A 17666-nucleotide genomic window follows, 5' to 3' on the forward strand; every position below is an offset into this window, starting at 1 on the left:
TATGACATGATTTTACACTTTGCGAAGATTAAACTACTCAACTAAATTAATTGAATTAAATCGCAATAGAAGCTTTTTTTAAAAAAAATTGTTGAAGATGGATGTAGCATTTTACCTAAAAGATGATTATCAGACATAAAAGAGAATTAAACATTTTTTAGAAAGAACTTGCAATAGAACTTTCTATTTTTTTCCATTTAACGTATCATATATGTATAATAATAAGACAGTATAAGTTAATTTATTAACGTGGGTGTAAAAATAACAGGTTTGTGGGTGTAGGTCGAATAAGGAAACGCGAGATGTAAAAAACTGTAATTATTATTAATCGTAATAATATGATTATTGACAATGACGCGACTATGTGCACATTAAAACACCTTATCTGTATCTTACAAGATCAGCTCTTTCTTACACTATATACAATAACTAAATATCATATTACTCATTTGTATTATATAATAAAATTATCTATATATATTTATATTTTGTATATATATATATATGTTCATATTTATATATTTATATATTTATATATATATATATATGTACTCGTATTTATATATATATATAATATTAAATTCATCGTTATTTGTTATTAGAGTAATTATTATTTTATTATATATATACGCATGTAAGAAACGATTAAAAATTAACCAAATATTTTATTCTTTATAATTCTGTACAATATAGGCTCTTAAAACTCTGCTCTTATCACTGAAAAAATGTACAATGCGTTATATATGTAAGGTATGAAGGTATGTCTGGAAAAATCCTCTCGCTCGCGAAACATTTAAACCGATTCGGTGCGCGTGTCGGCTCGTTGATCGATGATTCGCGGTCGGTCGATGATCGTGCGCGACACGCGCCGGAGGAACCGCAGAGAAGGATTCGTTTCCGCGATCGATGAGAATTTCAAGGCGACGGCGAGCGCGCAAAGATCGCCGACGCGTTAAACAATACTTCATTTGATTTGATTCTTTTTGCGCTGCATAACAAGAAAATAAAGAGTTATGACAATAAAGAATTGGGACGAAACGGTATCGCCAAACTCTCTCTCCCTCATTCTCTCCCTTTCTCTTTCTCTCTCTCTTTCTCTTTCACTCTCCCATGTATGCAACTTACTCACCCATTTTCTCTTTCTCTCTTTCTCTCTCTCACTTTCTCACTCTCTTCTTCCTTTTTCATGGGATCGCAAGATCGCGGCAAAAGACTATTTTACCCTTTAGCCCAACGTTCGCGTATGCAATGTACATGGAAGATACTCTTAACGTTCGATTACAAGGATTTGCCGGCTCGTTAAAATCGACTAACTTTCTTTTAGTACATCCACGTGATCTTTCCTCGAGTGCGTAATGAAGGAGATCGAGAGAATTGCCGGCGATCGAGATGAAGATTCTGAGAGACGTTCGCGAAGTGAATTCTTTCTCCGAGATGTCAATTTTTCTGTTTTCCTTTTTTTATCTGTACTTTTAGCTATATCTATTACATTTTTATCTTCAAACCACCCCCAAAAGTTCGTCGATCGATAATACGACGCGCTAGAATTTTTCCTTTTAAAAATGATTAACGATCTTTGTTGGAAGAGGTGTCGAAAGTCTTTCGGCGCGATCATGCACTTATCTTTTTTATTTTTTTTTAAATTTTTTTTTATTTTTTGAATACGCTCGCATCCAAGAAAGAGAGCAACTAAAAACCATCTGGAAGATAAGATCCGTACGGTAACACAGCCGTTATATAAGCTTCATACCAATTACAGATTCCTGTATCCTATCTGAGATACACGAGTATGTACAATTTCTTCTTAACCTGCGCGTCGCGTTATACAATTGCGGAGTGAAAAGCGAGTGGAAAACCGTTCTCTAAACAGGATAACTTTCAGCTCACCTGGAAATTTCGTTATCCGTACTCCCGTCGTGCTTTTCACACTCAGTTCTTTTACCTCAACGCCTTTATCTCACTTTTGTCCCATCTTCAAACACGAATTTTCCTCGTTATCATTAAAAATTCGCCGCCTTTCCTAATACGCGCGGGCTTCCCACGATTTTCTTCACTCCACAATCGATAATGTGCGGGGACCAGGACGAAGGACCTTCCTACGGACGTCGTAACAATTGCACGTTTAGCAAGGGATCAGCAATCGGTAAAGATCTCCCATCGGCGCGCGCAACTGGACTGAAAAAAAAACGTAAACAATCTCAGTTTCGCTTATTGCGCGTTTTACAAACGCACTCCCTCCGATTGCACGCAATCGACTTTCAGTCGTCGCCAATCTTCCTCGTCACGTCTCACACCCTAATTGCTTTACCATTTCCAATTCCTTTCCTCGATACTTTTACATACCAGTACCTGGAGATACGATAACAAAAAGACACGACAGAAAAATAAATAAATACAATAACAAAGAGACACGAGCGTCTTGAAGATGTCTGAAAGATTTTAGATTTTTTTTCAGAAACACATCTCTCTCCACAATGTCTTTTACATGTACACTCTTTTCTTCAGGATGCATCTTTGTAAAGTGTAACTCGATATGTTACTGCAGCTCTTCGGATTTTACAGTTGAGTGATAAATTATTTAAAAAGAAAAAAAAAGAAAGACGTAAGTATTCATACAACGCGCACAGAAACGATGATTTTTCATGCCCTCGAAAAATTTGTTATCCTTAAATGTATTTTATATTCCATGCTTAGACATATATTTGTAATTTAACGCAGTATTTTAGAATTAATAGAGCTATTTAATATTGTTGGTATTGAAATGCAGTAGACAAGTAGAAAACGAAGGATTAATCACGGGCAACCCTTGCAGGAATCTTCTTTCCCGAAGAGCGAAGTTGTTGATGATGATGATGATGATGATGACGACGAAGATGCGTCGTTCCTCGGCCTCGTACGAAACAAATCTAACGGAATATCTTTAACTTATGTTTGTGTGATTCACGCGATTCGTCGAATCATGTACGCACGTGACGCATGTCCGAAAGGAAACAATTTTTCTCTTTCCCTTTTTACACCCGCAATTCGGTCGCAATTCTTTTTCTTTCTTTTTTTTTTAATATCGTTACAAAACATGGCACGCCGCTTCATCAACCATGAGTATTTTATACGCATAACTCTTGTTATCTACGTGGCGAGATTAAAACTTCTTAATACAAAAAAGGAGAAGAAATACATAATAATAGTAATAATAGCGTGCGGTACATAATAATTGGGATAATACTAAACAGAAAGAGAGAAAGAGAGAAAGGGGGAAGAGAGAGACAGAAAGAAAAGGAAAGACAGAAAGAGAGAGAGAAAGAAGATGAGAGAAAGAGAACTGAAAAATCGTCTAAAAACCGTTCTTGGGGAGCTTTCGAAAGAAAATACATAGTGAATAAATAGCGCCTTACATTGATCGTCATAAATAAATACACGCAGCAGGGCTACAACGTGAAAAGGGATAAAATAGATAATCGTGACGATTAATAATGACGCGTTGGATCCTATAAAAAAACTATGTAACAAATCGCGCGAGAGGCGCATACGTAATATATATGTATTTATAATATAATATATATATAACGTGTAAAAAAATATAATAAAAAAATATCTTCAAATTTCGCGTCTAACTTTGCGATCGTGTGTGCAGATTGCACAGCGTGAAGCGAAAACAAAATAAAAGGAAGAAAGAAAATAAAAGAGAAGAACGGGCGATTTACGAGAGCAAATACGTCACATTATCTTGCAGAGTTTAATCGTCAAACGCAAGAGAGTGCATGCAAGTTCCAATTGTCAAATCGCGGTCAAAGCACGTCCTTTTTTCTCTTTTTCTTCTTTCTCTTTCAAGCACAAACGGATATGCTTGTGTGTAAAAAAAAAATAATAATGAAAAGATTTGTTCTGAAAATAAAAAAAAATACTATGCGTATCCCTTTTCTCATTTGATGCTTCACGTCCAGCTGGTATACGTTTTCCTTGCCACATCATAGTCGATATCGATCGTATATCGAAATATTATATACTATATAGTATTGTGGTGGTTTATTAAAATTCGTTATAACTATCATTTAAAAATCACGACCTAAGCGGTGATTTGAGAAATATGCTTCTTGTACAAGGTAATTTTACGTCGCTGTCGCGATACCTCATTAAGGTGTCGATCGTTGCGCTCGAACATGAGTTTTATTCTCGTTCTTCGTGCGTTAAATACGTTGCACCAATTCATACGTCCACACCTGATCATCATATTGCTTTGAGGTCACATCGACGAGCGTAAGAAAAATCTTTGAGCGTAGCGCGTCGACAAACGTTAAGGAGGAAATTCAGCCTGGGCCGTTTCTATAAACTGTTTCTATAGGCTTAAGTAATAAATAGTTAGATAGTTGTGCAGTTAATGGAAATGACAGCGACAAGTTATGGTTGATCGGCAAGCATACTCTTCTCGGAATCTCTTTACAAGAGATTCTATAAATCTTTGAAAGATCTTTAGAAGAGGACTTGTGTGTATGTGTGTAATGCCCGTAAAAACGAAAGAAACAATTGATCGAGATGTCACACGGTTACTATACTACATTGCGTATTGTTCTAATTGAAATTGATTGGCCAAACGATCCGTGTTATGAAGGAAAAGTGGGTGCGCGCAAAGGTCTGCAGATAAGAGACGATGTTACACAATGATCGCGCAACGAGGGAGACACCTTAGTGTGGACCGTCGATACACCCGACGAAATGCACGTGTTCTTTTAGTATTTGCAGTAAATTTTGGGCACTTTGTGAAATTTCACTTCACCCTCAGATCATTTACAATAATCAATAATTTATATTACACTCTTACAACGTTTCTACCGAGTCTCTGTCTCAGTACTGAACAATATACACCTTCTATTTTGTTATGTACGTGTACATGAGTGTATGCGAAACGTATTCTGTGTGTGTTCAGCGAATATATCTTACGTAGACGCGGTCACGGCAAGTGGTGCGATGCCGATGGCACGTGTACGTAACACACACGCGCACGCAGAAAAATCGTCTAAGAAAGGATCACTAAATTACCGTATTATACAATTATCATTAATTATCACCTAACTTGGCATCCTTGCGGGAGCGGTGCGGGCGGACACCCCGGCGAGTTGTGATTCGCGGACTGAGGCAGCAATGGAATATCCTCTTTGGAAGATTGCTTCTCCATGCACGGCGGCTGCTGCTCCTCTTGCTCGGTTCTCGTCTGGGCGACGGGGACGGCGACGTCGGTGGCCGGCAAACGTTCCGCCGCCACCGTCGTCGCCTTCTCCAGCTCGGCGCCGCCGATCGGCAACGGCGCCGCCGAGTTCACCAACGTTACCGTCGTCGTCGTCGCACTAGTACTGCTACCACTACCACCATCGTCGTCCACACTCGCGCTACTCGCTACCACCGGATCCTTCAGTTCGTAGCCCTCCTGACAGCGGGTCAGTTTTAATCGAATCGGCGTCACCTTCGCCGAACGGATGTTCCTGAGGGCGGTGGTGCCTGTGTTCGGGTCGGTCGGCTGCTTCTCGTCGACGCCGCCCTCCATCGAGTAGACCCCTGCCTCCTCCTTGACGGGCTCGGGCGGCGGCGGTCCCACTCGGCTGTCCTTGGTGTCCGACGACGCCTGCCGCTGATTGTCGTCCCCGTCGCCGGTGGCCGGCGCGTTGCTCGCCGCGTCGTTGGTCGCTGAGGAGTTGGCGCCCGCCGGCTTGCCCAGCCGTATAATGAGCTTGGGCGTCGCGGCGCCGCCCTCCAGGATCTGCACCCGCGCCTCCTTCTTGCTGGACTGTCGCTTCTTCCGCTTGCCGTTCTTGTCGCGCTTGTTCTTCGTCTTCTCGTCGTTGTCGAAGCCCGCCATGATCATCTTGCGGAACTTCATGCTCTCGCGACGGAGCTCCTCCATGCTCGGCGTGCTCGGGATGCTGCTCAGTCGCTTCTTCGGCGGCCTTATCCTGCTACGATCGTCCTGCGCGTTACCTATCTCTTGTCCAATTATACTGTTACCGATCTTAATCTTCAGCTTCGGCGGGCCGGCGCTGTTCGTGACCGTGGTGGCGGTCGGTCTGGTTTGCCTGCCTCTTCTACGATCACTGACCGTACCAACCATAAGACCGCGCTTTCTATCGGAACTGCTCTCCTCTTCGCCAGCTACTACGTCGAGGAAGCCACTGCCGCCATTACCACCGCCGCCGCGCTCCTTCCGCCGTTTCTTCTCCATATTCGCATCGACGACCGCCTTGTAGTCTTCACGAGTTGGTATACTTGTCATCGAAGCTACGGCTTTAGGGATGGTGATGACCGTACGATTTGGATTGATGGGTGGAATGATGATAGGCGCGGAGGTAACGCTACCGCCCGCAGGATCATCCATGTTCATGTCCTGCGAGCAGTATTGGCGCAACAGCTCCTTCTTTCGCATGCGACGTAGATTCGATGTGCCTGAAGCAGCAGACGCGCTGGTCGCGGCCGGAGGAATTATCACCGGCGTTTGCTGGACCAGCGGTGGTACTGATGGCGTATAGTTCGCGTCAAGAAATGGGCCTTTGATCTTTACCTTCAGTTGATTCCTCGAATCGGTTAGGGAAACCTTGTTGGCGTCGAAGCTGGACGCGGACGACGGGTCTATCGTCGACTGGTCGCCGAAGCCTGGTTTCGAGCACGGCTCCTCGAACCCGCCGCTCGCGAGCTGTTGCTGTTTACCGGCGGTCTTCTTCAACACGCAGCAGTCCCCGTGCAGCAAATCATCGAGCTCCGGCAGGTTCGAGTCCGCACCTACGCTCGCGGCGAAGCTGCCTAACAAATGATTGCCATACGGCTGACCGTGGACTAACGAGCTCGCTTGGTCCACGGTCGAATTGTACGTACGCATATCGACCGGACCTGGTAACAGCGGCATACAGTCGGCAAACTGATGACTGGTGCTCGACTCGGATTTCGCTATAGCGGTCTGATGATCGTGGTGCGCCGCCGGTGACGCGAGCTTCTTATCGTCGGCATACTTCTTCACGGTGTGCAGCGTGGGACTAGACAGATGGGACTGGATGCCACCGTCGTTCGCCATGCCGCCGAGAGGCTCGCTCGCACGATTCTTCTCGTTCACGTCGGTGGACTTCTTGCGCTCGCGCATCGTCCTCAGGTCCGCGATGTTAGTCTCGTTCGCCGAGTCGTCGTCCGAGTCGAAGTCGTACACGGTGCCGACCAGCTTGTTCTGGATCGAGTCGTCGTTGTGCAGCGCGTTTGAGATCGGCACCATCGTGATCGACGGGTTCTGGTTGGTCCTACCGCGTCCCCGTCCCCGGCCGCGACCGCGACCCCGGTAACTCGGCTGAGATCCCTTGGAACTCCTGCTGCGACCGCGAGAGCTCGGCGCGGATTTCGTGGTTTCCTGGCGCGGCGATTTACCGGGCGATTTACCCTGCAAGGACGTCACCCTGGCGGACGTTCTCGTCGGTTTCGACGGCGACTTCTTACCGGGCGGCGCGCTCTTGTCTGCGCTAAGTACTTCCGCTATGTTCTCCACGACAGCCTCGTTGTTGACCTGCGTCTCCGCGATAGTATTGAGGAAAGATGCCGGTACAGCAGGCGAGTTAACCGGCTGCGACAGCAAAGACGGCGGGTGCCCTGACGATGGCGGCGCTTCCGAAGACGGCTGTGTCGGTGGTACCTGCTGCTGTTGCTGCTGCGGTTGTTGCTGCTGCGACACCGATGGTGGTGGCGGCGCCGGAGGCGGCGGCGTAGTTACCTTCGTCGGCGATACCATGGCCGCGGTGAGGGCCATGTTATGCGACGACGAGGTAAATGCGGCGGTGCACGGCGACGCCCCGATGTTGAGCGACTCCTCGAGCGGCTTCGGTACATGCGGCAGCATAGACTGCGACGTCGGGAAAGGGGCGCCGAAGGGTGGCGGGAACGGCGACGGATAGGGCAACGGGGCAGCACAGGATTGCGGTGGAAACAGCGAGACAGCTCCGGCACCGTAAGAGCTCGTCTCCGAGTATGAATGGTAAGGCGCCACGTCCATCGGCGGATAGGATATCGGAGGTACGTTCTTGTAAGGGGGAATAGCCGCGTGCTCCTCCGCGGAAGACGCGGATGTGATAGACGATGACGTGGACCGGCGCGAGGGTAAAACCTGACTCTCGGCCCACCGCGTGTCTGGTCGACCGTTGAGCTCGTTGTAGGGCGAGCCGCTCTGCGTATAGTCCTGTCTGATATCCGACGAGACATCCTCCTTGTCCAGCACGCGGTCCATCTCGCTGCCCTGATCGTCCTCCGAGTTGGGCAGGCTGATTAGATGACGATTTACCAACTCCATAGGCGTGATCTCGTCGACAATCTGTGCCGGTATTCCCGTACCGGCCGCTGCCATCTGCTGATCCATCATCGCGAGTGACTGCACACGCGACTGCTCCTGTGCCGCAACGTGCTGCGCCTCGAGATGCTGCTGCACCCGCTCCATCGGATGCGTCTGTTGCAGCTGCAGATACTGGTCCTGCATGTTGAGCTGGAGGTGCGCGACTAGAGCTGCGTCTGGATTCGCCGTAGGATCTGGAATCACGGCGCCGATATCATTCGAGAATTGATGAGCGGCGGCCGCGGCGACGTAACGGTGGTTCTGATTGTCGATCAACGTGTTCAGATGTTGCACGTCGCTCGGATTGAAATTGTCCATGCTCGGCGGTACCCATCTCTCGTCCGCCTCGGCTCTATCGAGCTTCGCGCGCTCCACCACCGTCACTTTCGCCGTCTCGCGCTCTTCGTTTCCGTACATGTAATGCTCGTTGTTGCTATTGCTCGAGTAACAAGGCTTTCTCTTATCCTCCATACTATGGTTTTTGCATGTGAGATCCTCGGACATCTGTGGGGGTTCCGAACCGCTGTTGATCTTAATCTCGACCGATTGCACGACTGATTGCTGCTGCTGTCCCACTTGTTGCTGTTCCTGCACGTCGACCTTCTCCTGAAGCAGCGGCTGCTCTTCCGTTGGTTTCTCAACTGGATGAAGAGGCGGCTCCTCTTTTTTCGGAAGCTCCTCTTCCGCCGGAGTGGATTCTAACTCGAACTGACTAGAATTCGACTTCTTCGATAATTCCATACGCAGCTTCTCCACCAGATGCAGCGTCTCTCGCGCACTGTCCTCCTTCGAGTCCTCCTTGAACCAAAGATCGTTGTTGAAAGAGAACGAGAGCGGCGCCGCTCCTCGCTCTTCGTCGCGCGGTAAGTTGAAGCCGTCATCGTTCACCATATCGTCGGTCAACATGTCCTGATCGAAGTCGAACAGCTCCGACACGCTGGGATCCTTGCTGCCGTGTTGCGGCGAAAAGATAGAACGATTTACGGACTTTCTTCTCTTCTGCTGACACTCTTTCTCGGCTGTCACGTTTTCTATTAATGCGGTAGAGACTTTATCGGGCATCGACCTCAAACAAATATTATCGTTTGACTCTTTAGCGACGCTGTCCTCGACCGTGATCATCTCGACAGCAGCCTGCGTCTCGCTCTCGAGCTTCCGGTCTGCCTTCTTCTTTCTGTCCGTAGGTTTCTCCAACGTATTCTCGACATTCTTCTTTACGTCTTCTTTTTCCAATTTCATGGTATCTAGCACCGCGACTTCCTCGCTCATGTGGTTCTTAATGTCCTCGCTCTTGACAGTCTCCTTTGCGACGAATGCCACAATTTTCGCGTCTTTATTCTCCTCGTTACATCTCTCCTGCTGAATGGCAATCCTGCTCCTCGACAGTTTGTCAAGGTGCTCGCGTTTTTCAAGAAGCTTGTCCAGTCCCCTCGATGACTTCTTTGGACTGTCTCGTTCCGCCCGTCGCTGTTTCATCTCCTCCTCCAGCGTATTGATCGCATTCTTATTACTTGTTTTCTTAATCTTCTTGTCATCCACTTTAGGAGTATTCTCAGTCGGTTTCGGAGGTTCCACGAAATCCGGGACATGTTTAATACTAGTAGTATCATGTTTGTTATCTTTCTCGGTTTCCTTGGTTATCTTCTCCATTAATTTCTTTTCCACTTTCTTGATCGGGGACGTTTCCTTGTTACCCTTGTCCTCCTTTGCGGTAATCTCGCTTGATTTTCGTTTGCGCGTCTCCGACTTCGCTCTGGACGTTGCTCCGCCGCTGTCCTCTTTGCTTCTGAGAGTAGACTGTTGCTGTTGTGTCTGTTTAATAGACTGGTTTGATTTTTTGGTAGACTTGGCCCCAGAAACACTTCGTAGCCCATCATTATTTCGAGAGCCACCGAGCACACTTTGGTCAGCTGGCTGTTGTGATTGCAAGAATGCTGATCTTTTGGATGTGTCTCTTTGATCAGCTTTCTTACCGGACTGCTGCTGCTGGTGCTGGTGCTGTTGTTGTTGTTGAGCCTGTTGCTGCTCCTTAGGTACTGCGGTTCTACCTGATTCTTCTCTCTCAGTAAGCGGCGGCTGAAACTCGGGTCCATGCCGCCCGTCGGAAGTTTTAAGCTTCTTATCGGGCAGCTTCTTGAGTTTCCGCCCCGCGACAGTTCTCTTCTCAGACTCGACCGTTTCGTCTGCGACTTTATTCATTGTCTGCCGTTTATTCGCAGTTTTGTTCTTCACCTGATTACCGTTATCACTTTCAGAGGACGTGGTATTGGTAGTGGTTGAAGAGGAAGCCGGCTCCTTAGCGGTGCTCGACATCTTTTGCATTGGACTCTTAGCTACATCGGAATCGCTACTGCTCTCCGAAGAGCTGCTACCGCTGCTGCTATCACTGCTGCTGCTCTCGCTATTGCTGCTCTCAGGCACCTGTTTCTTTCCCCGTCTCTCCTTCAACAGTGACTCCTCCTTTCGCGTCGGCAGCTCCTCCTTTTTGGGCGATTCCTCCTTCTTGATCTCTTTCCTCTTGCCGCCGTCCGGCAATTCCTTCTTTGGTTTCCCGTCTGCGGTTTCGAGATCCGCTGGAGCGGGTTTCGTGCCCATACCGCTCTTGATGTGCTCTGCGGCTTTCTTTGCAGCCTGTCGTTGCGGCACGTAAGCCGGAAGGCGGATCTCCGTGCCGTCACCGAACTCCTTGTCGAAATCATAGACGTCATTGTTCTTGGCGTCCTTTGGCGCCTTGTTGTCACGCTGTTTCTTGCCAGACGGCTTCTCCTTAGTCGGTTTCAAAGGCTCCCCGGGCGACTTCACGAACTCTACGGGCTCGCTCGCGGTATTCTCCTTCTTACCCTGTGTTCGCTGCATGATCTCCGATGCCTTCTTCGCCGCTTGTCGCTGCGGAACTATCAGAGCGGATGGTATGTATTCCTTCTTCTTGGAGTTCTTCACGTTCTCCTTGTTCTTCGTGGAGTCATCCTGATAGTCTGATCTCGTGGCATCCTTACATGTAAAGTTTTTCTGCGAATTCTTTGATATATCCGCTGCTGAGAATTCCTTCACCGCAGCTTTTGTGATAAGTACGGCCGAGTGGGAATGATGCTCCTGCGAATCCGAATCAGTATCCGAATATATGGCAGAAGCTGCTGATGGGCCGAGACGAGAGCCGGCGTTGGTGCTCAATGGCAACTCAATGGTGCTCAATTCGTCGCTCTCGCTGTCGGAACTACCAAGTTCCATGTGCTGCAAAGAACGCGATCTATTCACCATATCTAACTTATCACTCTCACTGCTCTCGCGCAATTTGCAGGCTCGTGGCCTGTCCGGCGCATTCTTCTTTGTTTTTCGTCTGGCGGGAGTTTTGTTCTTCGACATTGTATTCCCTTCATCTTCTGAGGTCGATTCGGTCTCGACTTTCAGAGTCTTAGACTTGTTCGTGCATTTGCCAGTAGTTTTTCTTTCCGTCTTCACCGCGTCCGTCTCACTACTACTCATTGACGACAAATCACTTCCGTACAAGCTCTTCCCTCTGACCGAACCATTGAAGTAGGGTTTCTTATTGGACGCACCGTTGAAGTCCGGTTGTACTTTCTTTTCATCGTTAGACGCTGGCGTGGGCGACTCGACTTTGATCCGGGCGAGTATTGTGTTGAAGTCATGTGTGTGATCCTCGGCATCGGGATGGGAATAGAGACGATCGTATATCGAAGGCCCGTGATTGGCCTCGACAATAGCGGCAGCCGTCGTTGGAGATAGTGGCGGTCCGGCCATCACCATTGCCTGCTTGTGAAAGGTTTGTTCGCGTAGTCTCAGGAAAGTACGACAGAGTTTCTCGCGACGACCGACCATGTAGCACAAATTTCGTACGCGTTCCAGATCTTGTCGCAGTTGCACAAACGTACGCATTTTTTCTACGTCGGCCGCTTGACCCTGAGCGCGTGCTCCTGCGCTCGACAGTTCACCACAACGAGGAGCTAACAATGGTTTATTATGACCGGCCTAAAAAATAATATACACGCGAATTACAAACCATATCCAACATGATACTCTTGTAACTACAAATTTATATCGACGACTTACTCGTCTCTTTAATTTCCAATAGTTATATATGTATATGATGCTGTCAGGATCTATATCCAATTGTTGGGAAGTAATGTCCTTTATACTAACATGCTTATCAAATTCCGCTTCAATTTCTTGCAGCCTAATATGGAAACAACACATATTACTTTCTATAATATAATTTTAGAAAAGATTAAAGGACCGTCTACAATAACCGTAAGAGTATGCAGTAAGACGTAAGCAGTAAACTATTGACCAACCACAGTCGATTATTCTTGAATTGTAAAAATTCCATTAGCCAGTAGCTTACTGCTTACGTCTTACTGCATATTCTTACGGCTATTGTAGACGGTCCTCAATTCTTTATAAAATACATAAAACACAAGTATTAATATATAGTTCATTAATATATATAGATATTAAGATACATAGGTATATAGATATTTATTAAAAAGTATCTTTCCTTATGGTTTATATAAAATTTTATTATTGCATTATTTTTAAAAATGATTTTAAAAATTTAATATTTAATAAAATTTAGCTAATGTATCCATAAGTTTGTAGGTTTCAATATAATTTCAAAAAGCATATAAAAAAATGATGTCACATACTTTGCTGCGCGTGCTTGATTTTTTTCTTCAGAAGTCATGTCTTTCCGTTTTCGTCGTCTGGATTCACCATCCTCAGAATCTGACCCACCCTTCCCACCACTTCCTACGCTACCGCCAACGCCAACTTTGTCTTTTGTATTTGTTCTACTGTGCTTCTGACAATACGACTAGAAACACGAAATTATCAGATTGATTTGTTGTAGTCGCGTAATAGTAATGGATTTCAATGCATTAATTCGATCGCGTATGATAGCTTACCCTTAATTTTACACCGTCATCTGCCATTTCGTCCTCGATAATAGCCTTCATTTCTAACCCATATTTAAAAGCACATGTGACATGATACGCTGTCTTACATGTCTTTATACTGCACTGGATGCAAGCACCCACACGTTCACGGCATAAAACGCAAATTAAGGCCCATCGACTTTGCTGCAATTCGTTATTACACTCAATCAATTTGTATCCAGAATCACGGTAAAGAGATCTCAAGTAAATTTGAAATATTTAAATTGTATATAATATTAGAATATACAATAAATGTTTCAAAAATTGATCTGAATTTGAATGATGATGAAAATAATATAACTAGATCTCAATAATTATAAGATTGTTATTTACCGGAATACTGGATATTTTTGTAATTGGTTCCATTCTCTCTACACAACCAATGCTAACTTCGGGAATCCAAAGTGCACACGAGACATGAGCCCATTTTTGACCGCTCCGTGTGCACTTCATTGCACCTCCCTTATTAGGGCATAATACACAGTCGGGTCTTTGACTTAACGAACAAGTTCTACACAACCAGGAACCATCGGGTATCGAAGTAATGCCGTAACAAGCTTGATGTACACATATGTTGCAACAATCACAAAATACCATCTCGTTACCCTCCTCGGAATCCGGCTATCATAAAAATTGTTCACATGTATTATGGAAAATCCAACACCAATTAAAATGTATATCGTACGCGTGTGAGAAACGTACAATATATTATTTTACATATATTCCAAAAATTCTGAATATATTGTATAAAAATAAATAAATCACTCACCGATCTGCAAACATCACAAATAACATTTTCGTCATACTCAATCCCAAGCCCCTCCTCATTCTTCACGATTGTTTGAATCCTTTCCCAACATCGCACTTCCAATTCTTCTATGACACGTTCCAACTGCGATTCCGTAACCGGCGGTTGTCCAGCCTGAATAATTTTAACATAAAATGTCAATTAATGCATGAATACTATACAAGATATAAAAAAAGAACTAATAAGAACCATAATTGTCGAACAACTTCTGTTGATTGCATAAATATCTGTCATTAATTTTCCAATAATAATCGTAAAAATGTTTTCAAATTATGTCATTAGAAACAATTTCAAAAATATTAAATATTTTGATTGGCTTTGAATCCTCCTTTACGACAAATATCAGTGTTGTTTCATTTAGGAATCAGGAATTATCTAAAATTTCAATATTTTCCTTTCAATAGAAAGAAGATGCACTAAAACATCTTACTTTGTCTTATTTTTTACAATATAATTTTATATAACATTTATACCTTATATATCTTTTAAATGTACTTTCTTTAAGATATTTTATACAGATTCTTTATACACAAAACTAAAAGATTAATTTAAAAGAAATGTCATTTGATTTATCATAGCCATAAATAATTAGTTGTACCTGTGCTCGTTCACCATTGAATACTTCCAACCAGGCAATGTCAGTATCATCGAGGTCGTAAGCACAGGCTTTCTCCGCTCTTCCTGGAGTAGTACTTAAATGATGATCCTCCGAGTTAAAATAATCATCACGAGATATTCTTACTAACTTTTTAGGCCTGAAAAACACAGAACGATTGTGTTATTACACCACGTTCTAGTGATTTCTGACAACCAAAGTATCTCACATAATACAGAATGACACACATTATGCACTCACAATTTGAATTCAGCTTGTAACTTCAAAGGAGACGCCTGCGTAACAGTAACCGTCGGTTCGGGAAGAGAATCCGGATTAACGGGTACTTGAACACCTCTTTCCCACTCCTGTTTCCACTGATCAGTTATAACCCAATACTCGTTTGGACTCAATGGTTCACTGTCTGGCAATTTCATCGCGCTGATCAGGTCTTTACGAAATAACTCCGCTGGTGCTTCCGCGGACGATCGATTGTATATACTGGGAATCTTGATATCACTGACAGATCGGGCGGTCCAGGGTGCTCCCCCTTGGCTCGATGACGCCATCGTTTCCTCTTCTTCTGAGGGCCCCATGGTCGCTGCCAGTGCCGATGAACCAGTGGCAGCTGGGCCCAATCTACATTTGCGCCTTTTAATAGCGCCCGGACAAGACGCCAGATCATTGTCGTTTCTATGCCTCTTGCCTCGTTGTGCCATTCTACTATGCCAAATAAGCTAGTGATACGTGGCACATGCAGGTGAACCGTGTACACCCTGAAATATAACAATTGCACACTTTTTGAGCATTTCTCTTTTCTCTCTGATGTATATTTTGAAAAATATTATGTAAAAATAAACTTACTACATAGTTATCCATATATATTTATTATCTGGAAAGCAGATTATCTTCAGAACTGAAACATAAAAACAGTGGCGCTTGATTTCAAAATATTTTACAACTTAGTAAAAATTATGTGACAATATAGACAGATATTTTTGCTTGTAAGTTACATATGACGCAAGGAGATGTGTGGTTTAGTAGAAGACAATCGTTTGAAAGGTAATTTTAGAAAATAACACTAGGTCGCAAACCGGTTTGTTCCATTAATATCTAAAACTTGACATAACGATTCACAATTTTATCTGTTGGTCATTAACTTTGTTTGGGGTTTTACGTTGTCATTTAAATTCTTGATCAATATCGTAGAAATCTTATTTCTTATTTAATCTTAATATTCTGTGTAAAATATTCTACATCTAGAGTAATTCGTATACATATTTTAACTAGAAAGAAAGAAAACATATGCTTTGTGATATAGATATTTGACATACAGAAGATTTATATCTCTGAAATGGAAGGAAGCAAACGAAGCACGAGAGACAAATGCGAGACTGATAAGAGAAAATGTCCAAAATATACAAGGAATAATATATATATGTATGTTCCTTGTGATATACAGAAGATTCAGATCTCAAATAAAAAGGAAAAAAAACAGACAGGGGGCCAAGTGCAAGAACGTTAAAGTAAGAAAACATTCAAAAAATGTGACACATTTACGAAAAGCATTAAAAGGATCAAAAGAGAAAGGGTTATCAATGTGCTCTTCACGCACACGATCAATCTACCGCAAGGAATAAGGAATAGGCACAGTTTCACGAGTCTTGGCTCCAGAGATAAATATACAAATCGCTCGCGTGCACCGAACTTGACGTTTAGATGCTGTCAGTTCACTACGTGACTAACGTGACGGCGAGAGCGGCGAGAAAGAGAGAGAGAGAGAGAGAGAGCAACGATTCGCGCGATACACGTAAAGGGTTAAGGACAAGAACGACATAGTCCCGACGGTGACGGAGGTGCGCGTCGCGCGAGGAGGGATTTGGAATCGCGCCCAGCCAGAGCGCGGGGGGCAAATGTCAGGTCGGGCATATCCTCGACAGCTCGCTCGGCGGAGCGGCATTTTTCCAATGCGCGCGACACCACTAACGTGGCGCGTCGTCGCCGTCGGCTGTAAACACGCGAGCGGGGGAGGGGGGGGACCACCGACAACTCGCGGTGACGGATCCTCGCGTCTCGACGCGGGGTCCAGGAAAAGAGGTTATAAAAAACGCAGCACCGCGACTGGATAGTGGATGCGCGTGTCGCCGCGGTCCCGGCGGCCGCGGGGCGCGACGGCCCGTGGTTTTCTCGCGTGGCGCACCGCGACGCGGGGCGCGAACGGCGACGGACGACGGCCGCTGGGGGTCCGCGCGCGCGGAAGCGCCGACGGTCATCGCCGCGATCTGCCGCGATCGCCGTCCCGTCGGAACCACGATCATGTAAACATTGGACGCGCAGGATAGAGAGAGAGAGAGAACGCGGGGCGCTCTCCGCGATCGCGCTCTCGCGTAGCTTCTCTCGGCTCTCGGCGGCGTTTTTAACGGGGCCACACATTCACACTCACTGCACGTGTCGACGGTCGAGCGGGCCGCGGTCGGCGTTAAATCTCATTGTATACACACGGGGAGATGACGGTCGGCACGGTGATGCAATTGCGTACGGCTTACGAGAATGCTCACGGCTCCATTACGTTGCTGCTGGTGCTGGTGCTCCTGCTGGTGGTGGTGGTGCTGCTGCTGCTGCTGCTGCTGCTGGTGCTGCTGCTGCTGCTGCTGCTGGCCGACAACATTGACAATACAGATGGCAGCAGCGTCGCGCGCACTACTCCACCACAAGTCTCCCCCGCGCGCACACACACACACACTCGGGAAGACCATTAAATACCTTATTATTGATCTATTAGCCGGATATATTTCCGCGCGCGAGGCGGCACGTGATCGCGAGCGGGCGTGAAAACCGGCCGCGGGGCCGCCGGCGGTCGCCGTGCGCGCTCCCGTGCCACAGCGTACACGCCGACGGGCGCCTGTCTCGCAAGTGCGTAACGGCCTCGTCCTCTCTCTCTCTCTCTCTCTTTCTCTCTCTGTCACGGCA

At 45.8% G+C, this 17666-nt stretch overlaps 1 protein-coding gene across 5 annotated transcripts; it reads right to left on the reverse strand.

The window, feature by feature from the left end:
• Positions 1-303: 303 nt before the first annotated feature.
• Positions 304-17445, reverse strand: Rno (uncharacterized). 5 transcript variants are annotated; one of them, XM_071710468.1, is made up of 10 exons: positions 17255-17445; positions 15561-15612; positions 14958-15472; positions 14700-14856; positions 14063-14215; positions 13627-13914; positions 13264-13437; positions 13006-13172; positions 12413-12536; positions 304-12331 (listed from the first exon to the last, which is right to left on the reverse strand). In XM_071710468.1, exons 3-10 carry the CDS (start codon positions 15413-15415, stop codon positions 5060-5062), a joined length of 8793 nt encoding a protein of 2930 aa, XP_071566569.1. In that variant the 5' UTR covers positions 15416-15472; positions 15561-15612; positions 17255-17445; the 3' UTR covers positions 304-5059. The 5 variants fall into 5 exon arrangements, with proteins under 5 accessions (XP_071566569.1, XP_071566566.1, XP_071566570.1 ...); XM_071710465.1 differs by having other exon boundaries at positions 17243-17445; XM_071710469.1 differs by having other exon boundaries at positions 17198-17445.
• Positions 17446-17666: the final 221 nt, after the last annotated feature.

This window comes from Temnothorax nylanderi, unplaced genomic scaffold (assembly GCF_030848795.1).
Source record: "Temnothorax nylanderi isolate EJ_2023f unplaced genomic scaffold, tnyl_v1.0 TNYL_tig0090_pilon, whole genome shotgun sequence".
Classification (NCBI taxonomy): Eukaryota; Metazoa; Arthropoda; class Insecta; order Hymenoptera; family Formicidae; genus Temnothorax; species Temnothorax nylanderi.